The following is a 24,741-nucleotide window of genomic DNA, read 5'->3' as shown; positions in this document are numbered from 1 at the left end:
CCTTCTCTTGGTGCCACTGGTATAATTGGTTGTTCCCATTCTGTGCTTTATTAGGATGTTTCATGAACAAACTTTTCTCCTTGTGGATTTGAGTCTCTGCCTACTTTCAGGTTGTTTTCATCCACCAGCCTCTATGGCGGACACTTTTCCTCCCTTTCTACCTTTTAGACATAATGATTTGCAGTACCTTTACTGAATGGATCTCATGTTTATCACTTACCATTTTACTTTCTTTCAGCATCCAGTTCTTGTCCAGAGTGATCATTTCCAATTGTTATTATCATTGTGGTTCCTTCTCTGTCCTAACTACTCTCTTCCTCTGTCCCATCATTTCCATTGTCTGGGTATTATTTTAACACTGCCGGTCTTTTATTTTTAATATCTTGCAGATGAGTAAGATCATTCTATATCTGTCCCTTTCCCTCTGATTCATTTTACTCAATCCGATATTTTCCATGTATAAACACATTTTATGAATTCTTTTTTCTAATAGCTACGTAATATGCCATTGTGTAGACACGGATACAGGTCTTGTTTTGTTTTGTTTTGTTTTTTTGGGCCATACCCGGCAATGCTCAGGGGTTACTCCTGGCTGTCTGCTCAGAAATAGCTCCTGGCAGGCACGGGGGACCATATGGGACACCAGGATTCGAACCAACCACCTTTGGTCCTGGATCGGCTGCTTACAAGGCAAACGCTGGTGTGCTATCTCTCGGATACAGGTCTTTTTTTTTTTTTTTTTTTTTTTTTTTTTTTTTTTTTTGGTTTTTTGGGCCACACCCGTTTGATGCTCAGGGGTTACTCCTGGCTATGCACTCAGAAATTGCCCCTGGCTTGGGGGGACCATATGGGACGCCGGGGGATCGAACCGTGGTCCGTCCTACGCTAGCGCTTACAAGATAGACACTTTACCTCTAGCGCCACCTTCCCAGCCCCACGGATACAGGTTTTTTTTGTTTTGTTTTGTTTTGTTTTGTTTTGTTTTGGTGGTTTTTGGGTCACACCCGGCAGTGCTCAGGGATTATTCCTGGCTCCAGGCTCAGAAATTGTTCCTGGCAGGCACGGGGGACCATATGGGACGCTGGGATTTGAACCGATGACCTCCTGCATGAAAGGCAAACGCCTTACTCCAGGCTCAGAAATTGTTCCTGGCAGGCACGGGAGACCATATGGGACGCTGGGATTTGAACCGATGACCTCCTGCATGAAAGGCAAACGCCTTACCTCCATGCTATCTCTCCGGCCCCATGGATACAGGTCTTTTTTTTTTTTTTTTTTTTTTTTTTTTAAATTTTTTTTTTTTTTTTTTTAATTTTTTTTTTTTTTTTTTGTGGTTTTTGGGTCACACCCGGCAGTGCTCAGGGGTTATTCCTGGCTCCAGGCTCAGAAATTGCTCCTGGCAGGCACGGGAGGACCATATATGGGACGCCGGGATTCGAACCGATGACCTCCTGCATGAGAGGCAAACGCCTTACCTCCATGCTATCTCTCCGGCCCCATGGATACAGGTCTTAATGCTGCTGTTTGTAAGCCTTATCTGCTCATCACTAGTCTTTTTTTTTTTTTTTTGGCTGCGCTCAGGGGTTACTCCTGGCTCTGTGCTGAGAAATCTGTTCCTGGCAACCATACGGGATTCGAACTATCATCCATCCTGGATTGGCTGCTTGCAAGGCAAATAGCCTACTGCTGTGCTCTCTCTCCAGCGCCTCATCACTAGTCTTAAAGAAACACTGGTCATTTTATGGTCGTTTCATTTGTCCCGATCAACCCCTTCATTTGGAGCTGAATTCTTTGGGGGTTTTCAAGTGTGCAGTGATCTGTAAACACCAAGTTTCACTTCTTCCTTTTCTGCATGGAGGAACACTTTTTTCTTTTTCTTCCTTTTTCTTGCCTGATTGTTGCCACAATCCTGATCTTGGGAGAAGCTTTAATCTCTGTTTAGTGTGATGTTAGCTGTGGGGTTTCCTCAATGCTCTAAACTAAAGGGTTTAAAAGATAACACTGGAGACTAGAGCCATAGTACGGGGGGGGGGGGGGGGGGGCGGGGAGAACACTTGCCTTGAACACAGCCAACCCATATTCAGTTCCTATACCCCATGTTGTGCCCTGAGCCCTGTCAGATTACTGAGCACATAGCCAGGAGTACGCCCTGAAGAACACCAAGTGTGGCCCAAACACCAGAAGAACAAAATGGTGGAAATTGTCTTTTCCTGCTTTGCTAACTCTCATGCTCCTCATTGGTTACTTCTCCTGTGCTGCTTTCATGTACTTCTTTTTTTGTTTTGGGGGGGTGGGGTATACCGGTGACGCTCAGGGGTTACTCCAGAAATCGTCCTCAGAAATCGTTCCTAGCTTTGGGGACCATATGGTACACCAGGGGATCAAACACAGTCTGTCCAGGGTCAGCATGTGCAAGGCAAACACCCTATCACTGCGCCACCACTGCAGCCCCATGCTTTCATGTGCTTCTGAGAGTCCCCCTGGGTCCTGGACAGACCCTACCCCATCCCCACCATGCACTGCTCCATAGCAGTGTTCACAGTGCCAGGACTCCTGGCTTCAGAGGTTTTAGGGAATTGAGAAAGGCGGCATGTCCTTTGTCTGGTGCACATGCTCATCCGGTCTCAGCTGCAACACATGTTCACTCAGCTCAAGGCCAGTAAGGTCCCCAGCAGGAAGAACTCAACACCCTGGAGGGTTCCTCCGGGTACATTTGAATCCTGCAGGGTCTTTCTAATAGTATAGGAGTGAAGGGAGACCTGTCAGAGCTGCCAGGATTTAGTACTAGAGAACCATGATCCGAACATGGTCACTTGTACTTGGAGTAGTCATGAAGCCTCATCTTTTCCCCATTGGCACCAGATATTCCGGGAAAGTGTCCAGGCCTCATGGGCACTGTCACCCCTCCCTCACTCACCCTCTTCTCTTCACCCCCCAGGACATTTTGGCCCAGGTCCTGCAGATTCTACTGAAGTCCAAGCTGCTGGTACGTTTGTAGGCCCTTCCTGTCTCCTGGGTATGTCACACCCGCCTTCCGGCAGTCCGTGCTGATACTCTGTCTTTACAGGTCCTAGAAGACGAGAACGCAAATGTGGACGAGGTGGAGTTGAAGCCAGATACTTTAATAAAATTGTATCTGGGTTATAAAAAGTAAGGACCCTCACTGAGAGAGCCTCCTTCCCAGCTCCCAGATTACCCCGAAATCTGGGTCTACATCCATGTCTGGGGTGGTGCTGGGCAGGCTGTAGTTGAATTTGCTGGTGAAGGAACCCATTTCTCCATGTGAGTTTGGGAGCTCTTGTCTCTAAGGATCCCATAACAGCTTAGACATCTGTGGCCTGTAACCACGTGCCAGTCACTTAGGAGGCACATGGGAGGGAATACCTAGCCATGTTGGCAGGAGGTGGGGAGACTCTGGTGTCCAGTGCCAACATCACCACGATGAGTGTCCCTGCTGTCCCAACAGTAAAAAGTTAAGGGTGAACATCAACGTGCCGATGAAAACAGAGCAGAAGCAGGAGCAGGAGACCACACACAAGAACATTGAGGAGGACCGAAAACTGCTCATTCAGGTACAGGGCTCAGGGCCACAGCTCCCTAGGGGTGGGGTGGGGTGGATGGCAGGAAAGAGTCATTCTGTGACTGGCTTTGCAGATTTTATCCTCTCCACTTTCTTTTTTTTATTTTTCCCCATTAGGACACACATATACTTAAACTTTTTTCTTTTAATTGAATTAGCATGTGATACAGAGTTAAAAAGTTCGGGGCCGGGCGGTGGCGCTAAAGGTAAGGTGCCTGCCTTGCCTGCGCTAGCCTCGGACGGACCGCGGTTCGATCCCCCGGCGTCCCATATGGTCCCCCAAGCCAGGAGCGACTTCTGAGCGCATAGCCAGGAGTAACCCCTGAGCGTCACCGGGTGTGGCCCAAAAACAAAAACAAAAACAAAAACAAAAAAAAAAAAAAAAAGTTCTTTATGGGACTGGAGAGATAGCTTGGAGGTAAGGCATTTGCCTTTCATGCAGAAGGTCAGTGGTTTGAATCCGGTATCCCATATGGTCCCCTGAGCGCTGCCAGGTGTGACCCAAACCCCCCCCCCAAAAAAAAAGTTGTTTATGTGGGGCCGAAGAGATAGCACAGCAGTAGGGCATTTGCCTTGTGCACAGCTGACCTGGGATAGACCCAGGTTTGATTCCCAGCATCCCAAATGGTCCCCAGAGCCTGCAGAAAGGATTTCTGCAGCACAGAGCCAGTATTAATCCTAGTGCCGCTGTGTTTGGCCCAACACCCCCCACACACACACTTCACCCACATACACACACACAAAATAAGTACCGAATTTTCCAGCGTATAGGACGACTCCCTAATTTTGCAGTTAAAACATAGGTTTAGGCCTATATTCGCTGTATCAGACAGAGCGTTCCTGTGCTGCACCTGTATGTACCACAGTGAGTCAATCACAACAAGCAAAGGTTCAAAGGTTCTACTGTAATAGACTTTCTCTCTGACTCTGCCCAATCTGAGCAGCTTTTTACAGGGTAGATTCGGGTCCAGAGCATTGTCTAATTTGCATGCATCAAAAGCCTGCTTGGATTGGCTGAGTGAGAGAGGCGGTTCGAGCAGCCTTGCAGTGATTGGTCCCTTATCATAGGCACCTTTTCTGGCAATTCCCTGGTGGCGTCAGTTAATCTCCCCCACTACATGAACCAAACAACACCCCATCTTTGGACCCTAGCACTGAACCACCAACACGGTTAGCTGGGTTTTGCCGGAAGTGGCCCCAGATCTCCTGAGTACTGTTTGGGATTCCCCAAGAAAGAGATTTGGAAACTCTGTGGCCTGATTTGTTTTGTTTTGTTTTGTTTAACGGCATATTGAAACATTTTTCGGGATATACTCTGCATATAAGACGACCCCGATTTTCGGGTGACTTTTTTTTTTTGTTTCAAAAGTCTTATACGCCGGAAAATACGGTAGTTGACATTCTGCTTCTTCAAAGCTCACTCAGTGGGTCAGGCAGCATCTGCCCTTCCCAGCGTCTGTTCTCAGGTGCTGTGGACACTGATTGCTCATGCTCAGGGACCCTGAAACAAGTTGCTTTTTTGCCCCACGTGCCATAGGCTGCAATTGTGCGGATCATGAAGATGAGGAAGGTTCTGAAGCACCAACAACTCCTGGGAGAAGTGCTCACTCAGCTGTCATCCCGGTTCAAACCGAGGGTCCCTGTGATTAAGGTACAGAGTCATATCCTAGGCTCAGGCCGCAGGTCTTACAAGTGGGCTGATCTCACTACATCTGATCTGGGCTGCCCCAGAGCCTACTTAGACCAGCCTTCCGGAAGGTTCTCCTGACATCTGCCAGTGCAGGGTTACTTGGCACCCACTGAGCTCAGCAAATGTTCCAGAGTCCTGTGTCTGGGGCCAGATTGATAGTATAGTGGGGAGGGTGCTTTCTTTGCACTTGGCCAATCCAGGTTCAGCCCCAGCATCCCATATGTTGCCCCCAAGCACCAGGTGATTTCCTTAGTGCAGAACTAATGCTCAAGTAATCCCTGAGCATTGCTGGATGTGGCCCCAAAACAGACCCCAAAAAATTACAAAGAAACAGTACCGTGGGGCCCAGAGAGATAGCTCAGCGGCGTTTGCCTTGCAGGCAGCCGATTCAGGACCAAAAGGTGGTTGGTTCGAATCCCGGTGTCCCGTATGGTCCCCCGTGCCTGCCAGGAGCTATGTCTGAGCAGACAGCCAGGAGTAACCCCTGAGCACCTCAGGGTGTGGCCCAAAAACCAAAAAAAAAAAAAGAAAAAAAAAAAAGAAACAGTACCGTGTTCCTGCAACATCACCCCTGGGAGACCCCTGACCACTGTCCTTTTCTTAAGCCACATGGATGGGACCCCTGCAGACCTTGGGGACTGACAGACAGGAGGTGACATCAGTTCCCAGGACACAGAAAGGCCTGGAAAGTTTCCAGTTGATTCAGCCAGTGGAAAAAGGCATCGCCTCTTGGCAACATCTGACCCCATCGAAGACTGTCACGAGGAGGGACTGGGGGTTGTGGTATGCTGTAGAGGAAGGAAGCACCTGCCCTACACACAGCAACTGGGCTCCATCCAGCATTAAGTGTGGGCCCCTCAATCCCCACCAGGAGTCATCCCTGAGCACAGCCAGAGTGATCCAACCTTCCCCTTCCCACCCAAAAGGAAAGAAATGACAAAGTCATCCTCTGGCTTCAGGGTAAAGGGCAAGATTTCCATAAAAGTGTTGTTCTGGTCTTCTCACCACCTCTTCCCTTTCCTCTTTTTCTAAAAATAACGTCCAGAAATGCATTGACATTCTGATTGAGAAGGAGTATTTGGAGCGAGTGGACGGGGAGAAGGACACCTACAGTTACTTGGCTTAGGCCTTCCAGAACATTCTGACTGGTCCAGACAGAAAGGAGACAACTCGAGTTCATTCATAGCAGCCCGGCCTGGGCCCGGGGCCGTCCTAGCAAGACTGAGGGCCCGGGTGTGCGGACCAAGCCCCATGTACATAGACCGTTCACCTGCTCGGATCCGTGCCAGCAGCTGGGCCTGGGCCCACAGGGCTGCATGTGGCTGCATCTCAACCCACCCGTCGGCCCTGTGTGAGCACGCACGGCTGAGTGGACCCATGTGTAACCTGCTATGAGAAACCATTTGTATAGTGTGTTTCATTTTTTAATGTGTGAAAATAAAGGAAATTAAAGAATTTCTGTACAAGTCGCATTTGGTTTTAAGTTTTACTAATTTCTATATGTAAATAAAAGCTCTAAAGATTATGGACATGTGCACTCCCGTGTCTTCCTGGAATCAAAGCCCCCAGTAAGAGCTTCTGGGTTTTCTTTGTAGGAATATGAAATGTAATCCCTCTTATTATCTCTCCTTCCCCCCCCCCCCCAAAAAAAAAAATCCCAGCTCATTTCTGACATGGAATCTGAATAAGGCTTGGAAAAGTGTAGAACTAAGCATGGGAAGCAGCACCCCTACAGCAGGTGGTGAGCCTGAGGCCAGGTAAGTCTAGTGCTGGTGAAGGGGGCTACCTTCGTTGCTTTGGATTCTGGTGGTTCTTAGCAGGAAGAGCATCTGCAGTACCGCAGTACCGGAAGGTGCTCAGGGCCTAGTATTTGGTGAAAAAAAAAAAAACCCATCTCTCCACCCGGCTGCCTAAACATTTCGTGGGAGACCCCTCCCACGACCCCTGACCCCCAAAAAAGAGAGGGCAATGAGCTGGAGAGAACAAACTCTAGCACTTGCTTTGGATGGAGCTGGGAGTGACCCTCTAACTGGTGTGGCCTGGAAAACAGCTCCCCAAATAAAGCTTGAGATGTATGTCTTCTGGTAAGCTCCTAGAGTGGATGAATATGGTCAGGACCCCACTGTCACCCCACCAGAAGCCCAAGAGCTTTAGTTTTTTTGTTTGGTTTTGGGTTTTGAGCCACACCTGGAGGTGCTCGAGTTGCTACTAGCTCTGTGGTCAGAAATCGCTCCTAGCAGGCCCAAGGGATCATATGGGATGCTGGGATCAAACCCAGGTCTGTATTAGAAGTTCCCAGTTCCAGGAGGATTAGGAAATGAAGGTCAAGAAGCAGTGCCCGACACAGCAAATAATACACACGGGGTTGAAGAGAAACAAGTTCAGGAAACTTCCACCACTAGCTATCAGCCGGCAAAATATACCCGTAGGCAGACAGGCTAGCTGTGGAATCAACTGCAAGCAGTCTAACCTGCCTTTATTGGGAAGAGGACCACCCCCATGGGTAGAGAACAGTTAGGGGTAGGGACCAATCCAGAGGTACTTCCAGTCCGTGGATGACAAGGACTAGCAAAGAATTATCTGAATAAAAACCGGTAGCTCCCAACAGTTGACTGCATACAAGGCAAAAGCCCTACCTATTGTGCTACCGTTCTGGGCCCCAGAGCCTTAGTTTCTTTTTGTTTTGGGGGTGGGGGTCACACCTATTGGTGCTTGGGGTTACTTCTGGTTCTGCACTCAGAAATCACTCCTGGTAGACTCAGGGGACCTTATGGGATGCCGGGAATTGAACCCAGGTCCATCCTGGATCAGCAGCTTGCAAAGCAAACTGCTGTGCTCCAGCCCCTAGCCTTAGTTGAAAAGGGGATTGAGGCTGCTGGCACTTAACTTGGGCTTGTGAGAGATGGTGGGGAAATATCTTTCAAACTTCCCATCTTCCCATCCTCTCAGGAGGCAGGTTTGAGGAAAACAGACTGGGGCTTAGGACTTCCTTGAGCCCACATCACCTCACTGCTGCAGAGGTGGACCCTGAATATTGCAGCAGTATCCTGAGTGGAATGTATACAAAGGCATTCTTGGGGCCCTGAGTACATGCTCTGCAAACAGGAGCCACAACTTCTAGCCCTAGCTCCCCACACAGGCTCCAGAAATAAACGTTCTTCCTGGGGCCTTAGTGGGTTAAGTGTTTGCAGAGGGGTCTCACCAACCTCGAGTTTCCCCGAGTGCTCTTGGAAAGTTCCAAAACAAATGAACTGGGTGAGAGGAGATACCCCACCCTACAAGCCTTTTTCACTACCCTGTAGGCAGCCACAGCCAGCAGGGCTAAGACACTTCATCTCAACCAGAGCCAGAATGCAGTGAAAAGGCCATGTAGACACCCAGTTCAGTCCTCAGCACAAATGTGCTTCATAAGTCCCACCTGGAATGATCCCTGAGCACTGGCAGAAATGGCCCCCCAAAATTCCAACATGAATTCCAACACATAACCTGGGATAAGGGGATGATACTCTTTCCACTGCAACTCCACTTAACACTTGTATGTAAGTTTGTGAGCCTGTACACGCACATGGCTGTTTCTATGTGTCTACCTAGGGTTCATTTCCCCAGCAGAGTATCATATGTATCCAAGATGCCACTTTATCTTGACTGGAGCTGCTACCTGCACAAGGGCTCAAGTCTGACAGTCCATGAACACTGGAAGGGGGTGTTCAATCACACAGTCAAGAATCTGAAGATGGGGCCGGAGAGATAGCATGGAGGTAAGGCGTTTGCCTTTCATGCAGGAGGTCATCGGTTCCAATCCCGGCGTCCCATATGGTCCCCCAGTGCCTGCCAGGAGAAATTTCTGAGCCTGGAGCCAGGAATAACCCCTGAGCACTGCTGGGTGTGACCCAAAAACCACCAAAAAAAAAAAAATCTGAAGATGTCTTTTTTTTTCTATTATTTTTTTTTTCATTTTTTGGTTTTTGGGCCACACCTGGTAACGCTCAGGGGTTACTCCTGGCTATGTGCTCAAAAGTTGCTCCTGGCTTGGGGGACCATATGGGACACCGGGGGATCGAACCGCGGTCCGTCCAAGGCTAGCGCAGGCAAGGCAGGCGCACCTTACCTTTAGCGCCACCACCCGGCCCCTTTTTTCTATTATTTTCAAGTGCCCCAACAGGCCCTAACTATCAATTCTTCCCATAGTCGCCCATCTTTTTTCGTTTTGTTTTGTTTTGGGGTCACATCCAGCAGCACTCAAGGACTGCACTCAGATATCACTCCTGGCAGGCTCAGGGGACCATATGGGATGCCAGGATTCAAACCCCTTTTGCATGCAAGGCAAATGCCCTAACTCCATGTCATCTCTCCAGCCCCAGCACTATCCATTTCTAAAGGTGTTGGTGCATCATTTGTAGCGAGATAAACTGTGCTGACCCAATAGTTGTTCAACAGCAAATTAACATCTGTATTGTCCATCATTCAACATCTGCTTCCAGATTTGACTTCTTGGGGCCGGTGAGGTGGCGCCAGAGGTAAGGTGTCTGCCTTGCAAGCACTAGCCAAGGAAGGACCATGGTTCGATTCCTCCAGCCTCCCATATGGTCCCCACAAGCCAGGGGCGATTTCTGAGCGCTTTCTCCAGGAGTAACCCCTGAGCATCAAAGGGGTGTGGCCAAAAAAAAAAAAAACCAGATTTGACTTCTTTGTATGGTTGTAGTTTAGTATTGTTTTGTGTGTCAATTTTTTTTTACAGCCATATGTGGCATGGAATTAGGAATGGGGTCAACCAACACAAGGCCAAGGCCTGTTTAATTTCTATACAATCTCTGGCCACTGCAATACGTGGGGTCTCAGCTTGCACAAGAAATCAGACTTAGCCATAAGAGAATGCATTTCAGCCAGGGATTGTTGAGCAGCATCTGAGATTTTACTGAGTCAGCCCAGCTTCCTTTCTGCTTCCCGCTGCCACTTATATTAGCCAGAGTTTAACATAAAGCACCTGAGGGCCAGTGTTGACATAATTACAGCGGTGTTTGCCTTGCAAGCAGCCGATCCAGGACCAAAGGTGGTTGGTTCGAATCCCAGTGTCCCATATGGTCCCCCTGTGCCTGCCAGGAGCTATTTCTGAGCAGACAGCCAGGAGTAACCCCTGAGCACCGCCGGGTGTGGCCCAAAAACCAAAAAAAAAAAAAAAAGTGAACGGAAAAAAACAAAGTGATCTTACATGTGTATGAAAACAGGCCGCTGATATCAGTTTTGTGTCCCAATATGTGATCTCAATCTTAATGTCAAGGGTGGGAGTGGGGGGATCCAGATCTATTTGACTCTCAAGGCCCGTTCAGACTGCATGTAAAGCCATCCCCCCAAAATAGCATTTTCCCCCCCATTTTTTAAGTCATACCTGGCAGCGCTTAGGGGTTACTCCTGGCTCTACACTCAGAAATCACTCCTGGCAGGCTCGGGGGACCATATGGGATGCCGGGATTCGAACCACCAACCTTCTGCATGCAAAGTGAATGCCTACCTCCATGCTATCTTTCCGGCCCACAAAATAACATTTTTTAAGTGTTTGGAAGGGGGGTGTCAGAAATCCTTAATGTGGGTTATCAGTCAAAATCTATGACTGACACATGTGGTGCTTCCTATGTATGGGTCTCCACTGGTATCATTCTCAATGTCCTTCCATAGCTCTGCTAATACATAAATATTCCATTACTGCTATGCTGAGAGCAAAACTTACTTTCCCGGCAGCCCAACCCCTTACTGGCAAATAATGTCTTGTGTTATTTGTTGGCTGACATAGTATGGCTCAGACTAGAGGCCATGTCCGTGTACATACATTAATATCAGTGATGTCAGGCAATCTTTATTCACACACTCAGCTACAGAGGAAAGATGAGCCCACGAGAAGTTCAAGTATTGTTTATTCAAAGTTGAAAAATGTACCATGCTGCATTATTGCAAAAATTCACTGGTACAAAAACACTTTGCAGCTGGTGAGAAGGCAATAATAAAAAGTTGATTTTAAAACTCAACACTATAAATTATTCTTACAGTACTTTGTAAATTCAGAATTTCAAACTGCATTTTCTTCTAAATCGCCCACAGTACTTGAGGTTCCCGAAGCTAAGGCAGCTGTTCCAGGAAGGGAGGAGGTAGCATCGTTATGGGATCTCCATCTCTCGCTCGATGCCCACATACTTCAGGGCATCTGCTTGGCTGTATCTGCGGAGATGAGAAGGCGGGTCACAGCACAGCCCACAACAGAATACGCTGCTGCTTGAATAACCTGGAATTCCCCCCAATCCAGAACTCCTGGGAACCCACTCCTGCATTCTACATACCTGTAATCAAAGAAAAGCTCCTCGCCCGTCTGAATGGCTCTCTTGGCGAAGATCCCAATGCGGTGGTCGCCATTGACCATCATGACTGCAGAGAGAGAAGGGCTGGGTTGTGACTAGACACCGACCAGGGGAGAAGTGAGACTGTATGTAACCCCTGCCCCAACTTCCTTCTATCTCTCCGGGAGAGGGAGACCAGCCACATCTTGGAGGGGTCTATATAACAAGGGGGTTGTCTCAGGGGTGTAAAGGAGATTCAGCAGGAGATTCTGAAGGAGCCTGAGCAAGAGGCAGGATGGAGAGATGGGAGAGGGTTGGGTGCAGAGACTGATTATCTTAGAAGCTGCACATGGTGACTAGGGCCCTATAATAAAGTTTCATGTCTCCTGACGACTTCTGACTGCTAGTGGATCATTTTCTTGCAGCTACCTTGAACTCACAGACCATGCAGCTGGAAGGGGCTGCAGGCGCCTGGCTTGGCCGAGAAAGGCATCTCCCCCTCCATCCAGCACCATCCAGCACCATCCAGGACTACTATCAATTTAATTAATTCTACAGGAAACCCCCCAGCTCCAACCACAGGAGCCCTGAGTACCTACCTTTTGCATAGCAGTTCGGATTTACTGAATGATTTGCAAACCGAATTTTATTACCCTTGCGGGTTGCATCCACCACAAAATCTAAGGGGAAAAATGTATTCAGCAAGTTATGATCCTGAAAATCTGACTTGAGAGCCTTGCAAGCAACTGACCCAGGTGTGATTCCTGATATCCAGCACTGCCAGTTATAGCCCCCCGCATAAGAAAGATTGGCTCTGGATTCTTCAGGGCCTTTGCTTTTAGAAACAAATCAGCCAATTTCAGTATAAAATGTCAAGTTTAGGGGCCGGCGAGGTGGCGCTAGAGGTAAGGTGTCTGTCTTGCAAGCGCTAGCCAAGGCGTCCCATATGGTCCCCCCAAGCAAGGGGCAATTTCTGAGCGCTTAGCCAGGAGTAATCCCTAAGCATTGAACTGGTGTGGCCCGAAAAACCAAAAAAAAAAAAAAAAAAAGTCAAGTTTAATAGATACTGATGCTGGTTTTGTGAATTAATAAAACTTATTACTCAGGAGCCTCAGTGCTTGACACAGTAGCCCGAGCACTTACATAATTCCACAGGAGCCCAAGAGCTCGGCCCCTTAGAACATGCAAAGGGCCTGGGACTGCATGTCAGCCCTGGACTCTTGCCACTTTGCCAAAAACAGCTGGACATACCATTATTCAAGTTGAAAAGAAAGCTACACATATATTTATCATAGACTTTCCCTCTTCTGTCAGCTTCATCCTGAGAAATAATCTAAAATGAAAGACAAAGCAGAGAACTGAGCCAGCAAAGAACAACACAAACACCCAGCCCAAAAGTTGTGGCCAACACTCGGCAAAGATCAGTGAGTCTTTCTACCATGCATCTGCCTGCCCAGGTGACGAAGAACAGCTCAATCCAAATACAAATCGAGTTACTCCCCTTTGGAAACCACTAGAACTAGGGTTCTACCTAGCATAGCTGCTCCTCTGCACTGTCCCCAGACACTAATTAAATGGAATACACTGCAGCCCACCTGCAAGGTCAGCACAAAGCCCAGGAAGTGCCCAGGGGAATGAAGCTGAAACAAAGCCCGCAGGCCAGGGACCAGCACCTTGTTCTCTGGAAGGGCCCCCACCCTCTCCACCTTCATTACCTCTCCACAGTATTCTGAGATGAATTCGTTTTTCTGAACAGGATCTTTGATGAAAATACCCCAGCCAGCCACATCAGAAGGCGCCAGCAATAAATGCTAAAGAAGAAACAGGCTGTTAAGAGTGACAAGGAGGGGCCGGGCGGTGGCGCTAAAGGTAAGGTGCCTGCCTTGCCTGCGCTAGCCTCGGATGGACCGCGGTTCGATCCCCCGGCGTCCCATATGGTCCCCCAAGCCAGGAGCGACTTCTGAGCGCATAGCCAGGAGTAACCCCTGAGCGTTACCGGGTGTGGCCCAAAAACCAAAAAAACAAAAAAACAAAAAAAACAAACAAAAAAAAAAAAAAGAGTGACAAGGAGGGGCCAGAGAGATAGCATGGAGATAGGGCATTTGCCTTGCATGCAGAATGACGGTGGTTCAGATCCCAGCAACCCATATGGTCCCCTGTGCCTGCCGATTTCTGAGCATAGAGCCAGGAGTACCTCCTGAGTGCTGCTGGGTGTGACCCCAAAATGAACAAAACAAGCTGCCCGGAACGAACCTCAGTTCAATCCCCAGTGCCCCATATGGTCCCCCAAGACAGGAGCAATTTCTGAGTGCATAGCCAGGAGTAACCACTGAGTGTCAATAGGTGTGGCACAAAAAGCAAAAAAAAAAAGGGGGGGGGGGGGCAAAAAGAAAAGAAAAAAAGAAAAAAATCCAAGCCCTAGCACAGCAGTAGCGTTTTTGCCTTGCACATGGCTGATCCAGGACAGATCTCAGATCGATCTGTGTCATCCCATATGGTCCCCCAAGCCAAGAGCGATTTCTAAGGGCATAGACAGAAGTAAAACCCTGAGCATCACAAGGTGTGTCCCAAAAACAAACAGGAAAAAAAAAAAAAAGGCAGCAGCAGCCCCTTAAATGGGGACCCAATCCCAATCCCACCTCAAGGAGGGAGACCAGGCCACATATCTCCCTCCTCCCATCTGTGTGACTTTCGCTGATGTTACAGGAAGACCAGGCACCATTACTAGTCCGCTGCTCAGGCTCAAGGTTGGGTCAGGAATTGCTTCCATTTTTCTGGTCTCTGTCAGGAGTCAGCATTATCCCACATCTAGAAGCTGCTGCGGCTTACACAGGTTTCCCACCACTACCTCCCAGGCAGATCACTGAGCTGGTGAAAAGGCCATATGGATCCAAATGACGTCTGCAGAGAGGACTGGGGGGTTGGGGGAGGGCACGCAACAGCACTGGAGACCCTGCTACAGTCTGAAGAATGGCAGCAGGTATATTCATGGGGACCAGTAGGACCACCATCCTAACACCACCTGGAATCATGAGCACTGACCCAAATGGGGGGGGGGGGGGAGAGGCCCACATACCCAGCAGCGCTCAGTGGTTACTCCTGGCTCTATGCTCAGAAACTACTACTGGCAGGCTCCGGGGGCCATATGGGATGCCGGGATTCAAACCACCGACCTTCTGCACGCAAGGCAAATGCCCTAACTCCATGCTATCTTTCCAGCCCCAGGAAGTACTCTTGGTTCTACATTCAGAAATCACTCCTGGTAGGCTCAGAGGACCATATGGAATGCTGGGAACCGGACCCAGGTCCATCTCGGGTTGGCCACATGCAAGGCAAATGCCCTACCGCTGTTCTATCACTCCAGCCCCACCAAAATGCAACAAATTAAAAAAAATATATACAACATTTGCCCTAAAAATGAACTATCTCGGGCCTGGAGAGATAGCACAGCGGTGTTTGCCTTGCAAGCAGCTGATCCAGGACCAAAGGTGGTTGGTTTGAATCCCGGTGTCCCATATGGTCCCCCATGCCTGCCGGGAGCTATTTCTGAGCAGACAGCCAGGAGTAACCCCTGAGCACTGCCGGGTGTGGCCCAAAAACCAAAAACCAAAAAAAAAAAGAAAAAAAAAAAAAATGAACTATCTCAGTTTCAACTTCCCAGATTCCGCCAGGCTGGGTTGTTTCAGTTATTACAGACAAGAACTGAACTAAGTATACAAAAATGCCATAAGAGAATTCGTCATTTATACTGTGATGCAGAGCCAAAAGAACACTACTGCGTATGGGGATGTCATCAGCTCATCCTAGTAACTGCATGAACTCTGACCTGACCATTCACTCTAGGTCCCCACAGGGCACAGTGGGTCTGGATCCAGATCTCAACAGGACTGGGGGCAGAGCCTACCTTTTTGGAGCCCCGCTGGATGCTACAGTTCTTGCACGACACGTTCTTGCTGTCCCAGTGGTCAGCCGCCCCGCATGTGAGGCACAGGTCGGGGTCACACTCTCGGACAGCCAGGTAGCATGGGCACTGCTTGGTGTTGCACTGAGCTTTACAGCGGCAGCCAGGAAAGCGATTTTGACCTTCAGAGATGCAGGGGAGAGGGTGGCTGTGAAAACAGTGCAGGACTGGCCTATTGCCCCAGCATCCCCAAAGGAAAGAGGGCCAGCTAGAAAAACTGGATGCCCGTTGGCGCCCAGTGCTTTGTGTACTGCTGCATTTCATGGTGACGGTTGTCCCTCCCACTCCATCCTATCTGGGACACAAAGTCCATACAAGGCCACTCTTGCAGTTTCCTCCCATCCTGTGCAATATGACAGGCTGAAACCACCATGACAAAGAAAAAGCTCACTCTAGCACACAGGGGCCTCCTCTAAGCAGGGGGCTCCTCTAAGCAGGGCCCCACTCCCCTCCTAGGCTGCTAACACGGACAAACTCTCACACTCAGAGCTGCACTGGCAGAACTTTTCACAGAAGTTCTGTGCAATCACGCAGGGACATGAGCTGTCGCACGGCTGTCGAGGGTGGTCACAGGGCTGGTAGTTGTACACATGGTTGGAGGAGCCATCTGTGGGGAAGAGCAGGCAGAGTGTGTTAGGCAGTCACTCCCCTATACCTCCTCTGCCCTCCTGGCACCCCAGTCCTTCTACAGGTGCTTGAGGGAAGCAACTCACCCTTCTTCAACTGTATCTTCCTGCAGTGAGCGGCCCACAGCCTGTACGGGAGGGCAAACACACTGTCAGGGTGCCCCATATCCACTCCCCAGTACAGGGAACCCCAGCCCCCACCAGGGCCACTATTGACTTCATGCAGCCAATGCCCTCACTCAGCCTCTGATCGCTACACGGAGCTAGACCAGGTGCAGTAGCTTGTCCTACTCAGCAGACACCCCAGGGCTGAAGGAAAAGATTAAGGCAGCCCGGATGTTTCCTGAAAGCTGCTGGGGAGCAGACTTTAAAAAGGACAAAATCTGCTCCCACTCAAGTCCCACCGGTCTGAGCATGGTCACAGCAGGTCACCGGCCAGGGTTACAGAAGGAACTTGTGCCTGTACAGGGTCAGCTCCCAAAGCACAGTGTAAGTTCCTGACCATATGAGGCTAACCAGTTAGTCCTGCAGCTCTTAACACCACAAACTCATGTTTGCAGAAAAATGTCAGCAACTGCTACTAAGGAGATCCTATGGTCCATTTCAGGGAGCCTTCATCCCTGGACCCAACACTCACCGATGTTTCCTCTTCTTCTTTCGCGGAGGTGTGTCCACATCCTCGGCAGGGGCCGGGGCAATGATGCTGGACTCTTTGACCCGGAACTCATACACCTGGTGAGGGCAGGGGTGGTGGAGGTGGAGGTAGGGGTTCAGCTCAAGGCTCCCTAAACCCACAATACACCCTTACATCAGTGCTGGACCCTAGGGTGATAGTTTGCTGCTTGCTCCCTCAGCCCAGAGCTTTCTGCTGCTCTGAGCCCACGTGTCAGAACACCCCCATAGTGCTCCCAGAGCTGAAGTGGCTATGCTCACCTGGCGGCAAGTCTTAGTCCCGATCAGCCTGGCAATGGCACAAAAGTTGTCATAGTAGGTGCCAATGAGGACCCTGAACATGGAGGCTTCAGCCCCGCTCCACTCCACATTCTCAGGAGGCTCAATGTTTGCTTTCATCTTTATTGGTGTCTGACAGCGAGAATTCGCTTCTGCAAAACAAAAGCCAGAGCTGGTCAAGAACAACAGTGTGGCTGGAAGGATAGCACAATGGGTAGGGCATTTGCCTAGCATGCAGCCAACCTGGATTCAGTCCCCAGCATTCCATATGGTCCCCCAACCACTATCAGTCATGATTCCTGAGTGCAGAGCCAGAGGTAACCATTGAGCATAGCTAGTATGAACCCCCCGCATCCACACCAAGAAGAAAAAAAAAAAAAAAAAAAAGCCAGCGCTGGCAAGGCAGACTACTGGCCTAGCAGAGAATCAATCTGGGTGTGATTGCCAGCATGCTCACAGGGTCTAACATGCTCTGCCAGAAAAGAGTCTTAAGCAGAGAGTTAGAGCAAGCCTTGAGCACTGCCAAGTCTACTTACACACATATCCCCCGCAAAAGAACAATGCTAAGAAGTAAAACTCAGTAAGTGTTGAGCACGTGATAGGCAGCCATGTTTTTCAGGATGAGGTGAAGTACAAATATACCCGGGCTGCACCCCTCTGGAGAAGACAGATCGGATGACTAGGTCATCACCACAACCCACCAAAGACAAAAGCCAAGCTGGGACCACCTGGAGCTGGGTTCTGACTGCCCCTGCCCATCCAATGGATTGGAGACCAAGGTAGAAAATAACCCAGAAACAGAACCAACCGAGCCACGAGCCCCAGCGAGCTCTGGGCTATGAAGCCAGGCCTCCCAGCCACTCACCGGACGAGCTGGACATCTCATCCTTCTTCTCTTCCTCCTCCTTGTCATTGTTCTCCCCGCCTGTCTCAGCGCCTGCCTCCCGATCACTGTCCGTGTCCTTGGACTCCACCACACTGATGGTGGGGGTGCTGGGCCTGCTGCTGCTGTTGGGAAGCCGCCCCCTGCGCCGGCCCCCTGGCCGCTTGGGTGGAGTTTTGACCCGCTCGGCAGTGAGGGCTGCTGCAAACTCCTTGGCTCCCTCCTGCAAAGCCAAGAAGAGCGGCTTCAAGTTGCAGTCAGGGGTGAAGGGGGCACCAAGAGACTCAGCTACTCAAGGCACTCATCAGTCGGCCGCATCAGTCAAGGATTCAGAAAGAAAAAATCGGACTCTGATCATTGACAATGGGCCACAGTCACACAAAGCAGTTCTATGGGAAACCTGAGAAACTCACCGCTGGGGAGTAAAAAGGGCAATTCAAACTTTCTGAGTCTGTTTTGTGGCATCAAGGAAGCAAATGCACAGTCTCACACATGCAGGGCCAAAAGGACTCGAATCACTGAGCTACACCAGGGCCCCTCAGAGTCTCTTTAAAAGCAACCCTCTAAAAAGCACCAATTCCCTAACATGCAAATACAGCTAACCTTTCCTCTCTGCTCTCCCTAAGCAACCACCCCTCTCAGTGGTGACATTAAAGCACGCCCGACTGACAGACACACATGCCCGACTGTCCCCTCTGTCTTCCTAGGACAAATGGGGGCGAAATTCCCGGGGAGAACCCAGAGGAACAGGGAGAGCGAGGCTGCCGCTCCATGGCAGGAGTTGAGGCAGTGGTGAGCGCATGAGCTAAAGGGAAACCAAGGGAACTCTGCCTTGTGCAGGGCATCTTCCAATAGTGTGTCAGGATTTCATTTTAGAGGCAACAGAAGGGGACAGTTTGAGAGCAGCCAACATTTTTCTATTATTTCATTCTACAGTAACCAAATTGCTTAAAAAATAGGATACCTTCCGCAGGTGCCATTCAATGGTCTTCTGTCCAAAATCCAACAGGCAATATCTACCCATTTAGTTCCTAGGTACGAGTGGCTTGGTTCAAAGAGGGGAAATGGTAAAAATAAGAGAGTACCCGTGAAAAGCAAGGTTTCGACTCTACACTTTCCTAAGCCCTTACCTGTGCTCCCTCACTCAAAGCATTTTTGGGGCTTGGCCGGTGACTCGGACCACAATGAGGTCTAAGGAAGACAGGGGTGGCCGAGTGGGGTGGGCTGCACACACAAGGGTCTCAAGGCAACCCTGAGAGGGGCAAGGGTTCTGCGGCACATGGGTCAGGCAAGACTAGCCAGAGATCATGGTGGACTAGCTGGGGTGAGACTTTTGCTGGGCCGCAGGCCACTACAGATGGACACAAGAACCACCAGCAACAGCTTGGGCCTCACCACCCTCGCTTGGGGCCCATCCCCCCAGCTTACCAGGTGCTGGTAGCACTGAGGCCCACAGGCCTTGTTGTCCAGAGCTGTTTCTGTATTCTTCCGCTTGTACGTATTGGGTGTTGCATGAAAGGCTGCAAAATAAACGGAGCATCAAGTAGCTAAAAACACTGGTCGAGACTTTTTCAGTTTCCAAGTGTTGGGGAAACAGTGAATGAACACTTTGTCCATACATGGTTTTCATCCAGAATTACTTACTTGCCCTTTGTACTTCAAAATGTCTCCTCCCAGTCAGAAAAAGAGCAGATTAGAAGATTCACTTCTAATTTGGTCTTCACAAATGTAACCAAAGCACATAAACATGGAAATGACTAGATGCATTATTTAAATGGAATCTCTACTCTCAAAGAAAACAATGCAGTTTATAATAAAATCAGACTTCATGCTTTTATATAAAAGGGTTCTGTCATCTACAATCTTTTTTTTTTTTTTTTTTTTTGGTTTTTCAGATATACCCATTTGATGCTCAGGGGTTACTCCTGCCTAAGTGCTCAGTAATTGCCCCTGGCTTGGGGGGACCATATGTACACTGGGGAATCAAACCGGAACCGGGGGATTGAACCGCGGTCCTTCCTTAGCTAGTGCTTGCAAGGTAGACACCTTACCTCTAGCATCACCTCACCGGCCCCTACAATATCTTATTTACTAAAGAAAGGTCAGAAATTGCTACAACGGCCCGGAGAGATAGCACAGCGGGCATTTGCCTTGCAAGCAGCCGATCCAGGACCAAAGGTGATTGGTTCGAATCCCGGTGTCCCATATGGTTTCCCCACCCCACCCCCCACCCGTGCCTGCCAGGAGCTATTTCTGAACAGATAGCCAGGAGTAACCCCTGAGCACCGCCAGGTGTGGCCCAAAAAAACAAAAAAAAAAAGAAATTGCTACAACATAAGAGGCTGGAGGACTAGAGCAATAGCACAACAGGTATGGCATTTGCCTTGCACATGGCCAGCCCGTGATAGATTCCCCCACATCCCATATGGTCCCCCAAGGCTGCTCTGCCCAGAATTTCTGAATCCAGTGTCAGAGGTAAGCCCTAAATAAAAAAAAAGTAAGCCATTAGCACCACAGGAGGAAAAAGAGAAACTAGATGGAGGAGGAAGAGGAGATGAAGATGAAGATGATTCTGAAATGAACTATAAGACAGTTGAATCTATAAACTACTGTGCTGAACAAGTCGGACATATTGAAGGCCAGAGTGGGGTGAAGAATCAGGCTTGGCCTGAGTGTCTGCCTTGCAAGCATCTGATCCTGAGTTCATGTCCCTGGTGTCCCACATGCACTCACTCCACACAAACCAAGGAACTCGGGAATTTAAACCTGAAGCTCTGAATAGAACCTGAGACATGCCAGTCAGCAAGTGTGACCCCTGATACAACCACAACTACCTCAAGGAAACAGAACATTGGGGGATAGGGGAATTTCCCTGGTAGGCAGCTAACTTGGGTATGACCCCTGGCATCCCATATGCCCCTCCCCATAGTACCACCAGGAGTGATCCCCGAGTGTAGTCAGAAGTGAGCCCTGAACATAGCGATATGAAGCCCCCCGCCTCAAATAAAAAGTACTAGATCCCGGTGTCCCATATGGTCCCCCGTGCCTGCCAGGAGCTATTTCTGAGCAGACAGCCAGGAGTAACCCCTGAGCACCGCCGGGTGTGGCCCAAAAAAAAAAAACAAAAACAAAAACAAAAACAAAAAATCCCAAAACTGGATATGGGAGCAGGAGGAGGCCGCCGTGGGGTCACTCCCCTCAATCCGGGGCAATGACAGAGATCAAAGTGAGGTCCCAGATCTGTAAGGCATGAGCCCCAGATTGCTGAGCTGTCTCCCTTGTCCCCAACTGACTGAATCTGGGGGTGTGGAGTGACAGTTTGTAGCAAGGGTATCACAGGTTTATGACAAGGATTTTCAGGGCTGTGTGAAGAAGATAACAGAGACAAGCCCAATCAAGTGACTTGGTGACTGTATTGTCGATTTACAAGGCAAATGCTCTTTTTTTTTTTTTTTTTTTTTTTTTGGTTTTTGGGCCACACCCTGTGACGCTCAGGGGTTACTCCTGGCTAAGCGCTCAGAAGTCGCTCCTGGCTTGGGGGACCATGTGGGACGCCGGGGGATCGAACCGCAGTCCGTCCAAGGATAGCGCAGGCAAGGCAGGCACCTTACCTCTAGCGCCACCGCCCGGCCCCAAGGCAAATGCTCTTTTATGCTCTCTCCAGCCCCCAAATAATTTTTTCCCCAAAAGGGCCTCAGAAGTAGTTGCTAAAAACTAAGTTCCTAAAACTACACTTAGAAAGTTCCACCTAACTGGAACATAATAAGACCCATTACACTTCAGAGCTGTGTCAGATAAACGAAAACCCCAGAGAACACTCAAATCTCATAGAGAACATCTCATGCTTATTTATATTGAATACAGGTCTTTTAGAAAGATAAAGAGGGGGCCCGGAGAGATAGCACAGCGCGTTTGCCTTGCAAGCAGCCGATCCAGGACCAAAGGTGGTTGGTTCGAATCCCGGTGTCCCATATGGTCCCCCGTGCCTGTCAGGAGCTATTCCTGAGCAGACAGCCAGGAGAAACCCCTGAGCACCGCCGGGTGTGACCCAAAAACCAAAAAAAAAAAAAAAAAAAAGATAAAGAGGAGGGGCCAGAGCCATGGGACAAGAGGTAAGGCATCTGCCTTTCCCGTGCTAGCCTAGGTCAGACCTTGGTTCAATCCCTGGGCATCCCATATAGTTCCCCAAGCCAGGGGTGATTTTTAAGCACATAGCCAGGAGATCGCATCACTGGGTGTGGCCCCCCAAAAAGGCAAAAAAAAAAAAAAAGGGGGGGGGGAGATTTAACACTAAAAGAGAACCAACAACTTATACAAACATCTCTTCAAGTTCTTCCTCAACAAGATTTCTTCCTCACGTCAGCAATACATAGCTGGATTCAACTACTTCTTGTTTTGTTTCATTACAAAACAACAGGATCATCAGCAATTGGGAAAAGTACCACTGACCTCTATCCATCCAGCAGGAGATAGCATGCAAATCTTTCTCTTTTTCTTTCTTTTTCTTCCTCTCACACACACACATACTTCAGAACCATTCTCAAGCAACAAATTGAAAATATAAATCAACAAAGCTCTGATCTACCGTGTCTGATCTGAATTCCAACCACCAAGTCTTGATTCAATGAGTAATCCTGGTTGAACACATGTCAGCCTGGCTCTTTCCGACCCCACCACAAAGAGAAATCACAGGAGAGCGGCACTTACGGTGTAAGAAACAGTCATACTTGAAGCATCGCCTGCAGAAAAGCGTGTGAAAGGAATGCAAGCTTTGCTCCCTCTGCACAGACTTGGCATTTGGTCCATCAATGTTTGGGGTGCATTCGGGGGGTAGCGCTCCCGGAAGCTGCTGCTCTGTGAGTTCTTTGTACCTGACAATAACCAAGAGCAAATAATGTCAAGGCACAATATTCTCTGGATAAAAGGTTCCTAAAAGGATTTTCAGTATTGTGGTTGTTGAGTTCTATTATGTTCAAAACTATAAAAGATCAAGCTAGCAATTTACATTTAGGTTCAATTTAGCAATTCAATATTATACACCATATAGCAAAATCAATTCCAGGAGCCCTGCACAGAGCTGACCTAGTTTGATCCCTGGCATCTCACATGATAGGTTCCATGAGCACCACCAGGAATACCCAACAACAAAAATAAAAATAATCAAGGTAAGGCATTTGCCTTTCATGCAAAAGGTCATTGGTTCGAATCCCGGCATCCTATATGGTGCCCTGAGCCTGCCAGGAGCAATTTCTGAGCATGGAGCCAGGAATAACCTCTGAGCACTGCTGGGTGTGACCCAAAAACCAAATAATAATGATGATAAATAAAACAACAACAACAACAACAACAACAACAACAACAACAACAACAACAATAATAATAATCGCTTTAAGAGGGAAGTACTGGGAAAACAGGGCTTTGGTTATACTGGGGATGTGGGAGAGTGGTATAGCCACATATCAAAGCATAGGCTCAACACACTAAAAATGTGATATCTAGGCTAAAACTACTAAACCTTAATGTGCCTGTGACATTGTCAGGTGGGTATATGGGAGAGGAGTAGGGCAGTGTAGTAGGAGGGAAGGGCGGAGCTTGGTTCAAGGTGGAGGATAATGAAGTATGGGAGTATGAGAGCACTGATAGGAATAGACAGACACTACTAGTGGAACTGGTGCTAAAATACTATATGCCTAAAATTCAACTATCAGTAACTTTGTAAACCAGTTCTTTACTTTAAAAAAAATTTTTGTTGTTTTTTTAGTCACACCCAGTGGCGCTCAGGGTTGCTCCTGGCTCTGCACTCAGAAATCACTCCTGGCAGGCTTGGGGGACTTATATGAAATGCCAGAAATAGAATCCAAGTCCATCCCAGTTCAGCTGTGTGCAAGGCAAATACTCTTATCGCTGTGCTATCACTCTGGCCCCCTAAATTTTTTTTAAAATAAGCTGAATATATAAAAAACAATTAAGTTCACTATGTTTTCAAAAATTATTTTCAGCTAATTCAAATACACTGTTGAATCTATTTTCTTTTCTTTTTTTTTTCGGGCCACACCCATTTGATGCTCAGGGGTTACTCCTGGCTAAGGTAAGCGCTCAGAAATTGCCCCTGGCTTGGAGGGACCATATGGGAACGCGGAGGGAGCAGAGGGATGGAACCGCGGTCCTTCCTTGGCTAGTGCTTGCAAGGCAGACACCTTACCTCTAGCGCCACCTCGCCGGCCCCTGAATCTATTTTCAATTTAAATAAACATTATGAAATGAAAATCATTTTTCATTTTAAATAAACATCAACTGGGCCCGGAGAGATAGCACAGTGGCGTTTGCCTTGCAAGCAGAGATCCAGGACCAAAGGTGGTTGGTTCGAATCCCTGTGTCCCATATGGTCCCCCGTGCCTGCCAGGAGCTATTTCTGAGCAGACAGCCAGGAGTCACCCCTGAGCACTGCCGGGTGTGGCCCAAAAAACCAATAAATAAATAAATAAATAAATAAATAAATAAATAAATAAATAAATAAATAAATAAATAAATAAATAAATAAATAAAAACATCAACTGAACTAAAATTTCTAAGTGTGCTCAGAGAAATTTCCTCTGAATGTTATGCAAATTAAATCTGTGTAACTTTTTCTACAAATAAAAGCTTCCATACCACAAAATCCCATTGACAGACCTACAGTTACCTTGTACACATTGTCAACAAATGAAGGAGCCCACTTCCATTT

General features: G+C 48.5%; 2 protein-coding genes across 2 annotated transcripts in view; one reads left to right on the top strand and one right to left on the bottom strand.

The window, feature by feature from the left end:
* CUL1 (cullin 1) overlaps positions 1 to 6,795 on the top strand; it is a 64,090-nt gene extending 57,295 nt beyond the window's left edge. Inside the window, exons 18-22 of the mRNA XM_049769407.1 lie at positions 2,939 to 2,986; positions 3,068 to 3,150; positions 3,467 to 3,572; positions 5,118 to 5,231; positions 6,316 to 6,795. Coding sequence (XP_049625364.1) covers positions 2,939 to 2,986; positions 3,068 to 3,150; positions 3,467 to 3,572; positions 5,118 to 5,231; positions 6,316 to 6,396 — 432 coding nt within the window. The 3' untranslated portion in view covers positions 6,397 to 6,795. The remainder of the gene's footprint in view (positions 1 to 2,938; positions 2,987 to 3,067; positions 3,151 to 3,466; positions 3,573 to 5,117; positions 5,232 to 6,315) is intronic.
* A 4,445-nt stretch (positions 6,796 to 11,240) lies between these two features.
* The window catches only part of EZH2 (enhancer of zeste 2 polycomb repressive complex 2 subunit), a 29,837-nt gene continuing 16,336 nt past the window's right edge, over positions 11,241 to 24,741 (bottom strand). The window contains exons 7-19 of the mRNA XM_049769431.1: positions 22,725 to 22,888; positions 19,446 to 19,537; positions 18,000 to 18,240; positions 17,117 to 17,286; positions 16,821 to 16,915; positions 16,271 to 16,311; positions 16,039 to 16,164; positions 15,501 to 15,679; positions 13,312 to 13,407; positions 12,848 to 12,929; positions 12,196 to 12,276; positions 11,600 to 11,684; positions 11,241 to 11,480 (exon numbers count right to left, since the gene is read on the bottom strand). Coding sequence (XP_049625388.1) covers positions 11,420 to 11,480; positions 11,600 to 11,684; positions 12,196 to 12,276; positions 12,848 to 12,929; positions 13,312 to 13,407; positions 15,501 to 15,679; positions 16,039 to 16,164; positions 16,271 to 16,311; positions 16,821 to 16,915; positions 17,117 to 17,286; positions 18,000 to 18,240; positions 19,446 to 19,537; positions 22,725 to 22,888 — 1,513 coding nt within the window. The 3' untranslated portion in view covers positions 11,241 to 11,419. The remainder of the gene's footprint in view (positions 11,481 to 11,599; positions 11,685 to 12,195; positions 12,277 to 12,847; positions 12,930 to 13,311; positions 13,408 to 15,500; positions 15,680 to 16,038; positions 16,165 to 16,270; positions 16,312 to 16,820; positions 16,916 to 17,116; positions 17,287 to 17,999; positions 18,241 to 19,445; positions 19,538 to 22,724; positions 22,889 to 24,741) is intronic.

This window comes from Suncus etruscus, chromosome 1 (genome assembly GCF_024139225.1).
Source record: "Suncus etruscus isolate mSunEtr1 chromosome 1, mSunEtr1.pri.cur, whole genome shotgun sequence".
NCBI lineage: Eukaryota > Metazoa > Chordata > Mammalia > Eulipotyphla > Soricidae > Suncus > Suncus etruscus.
Note: the sequence above shows the minus strand (reverse complement) of the source record. Positions and strands in the feature narration are given on the sequence as shown.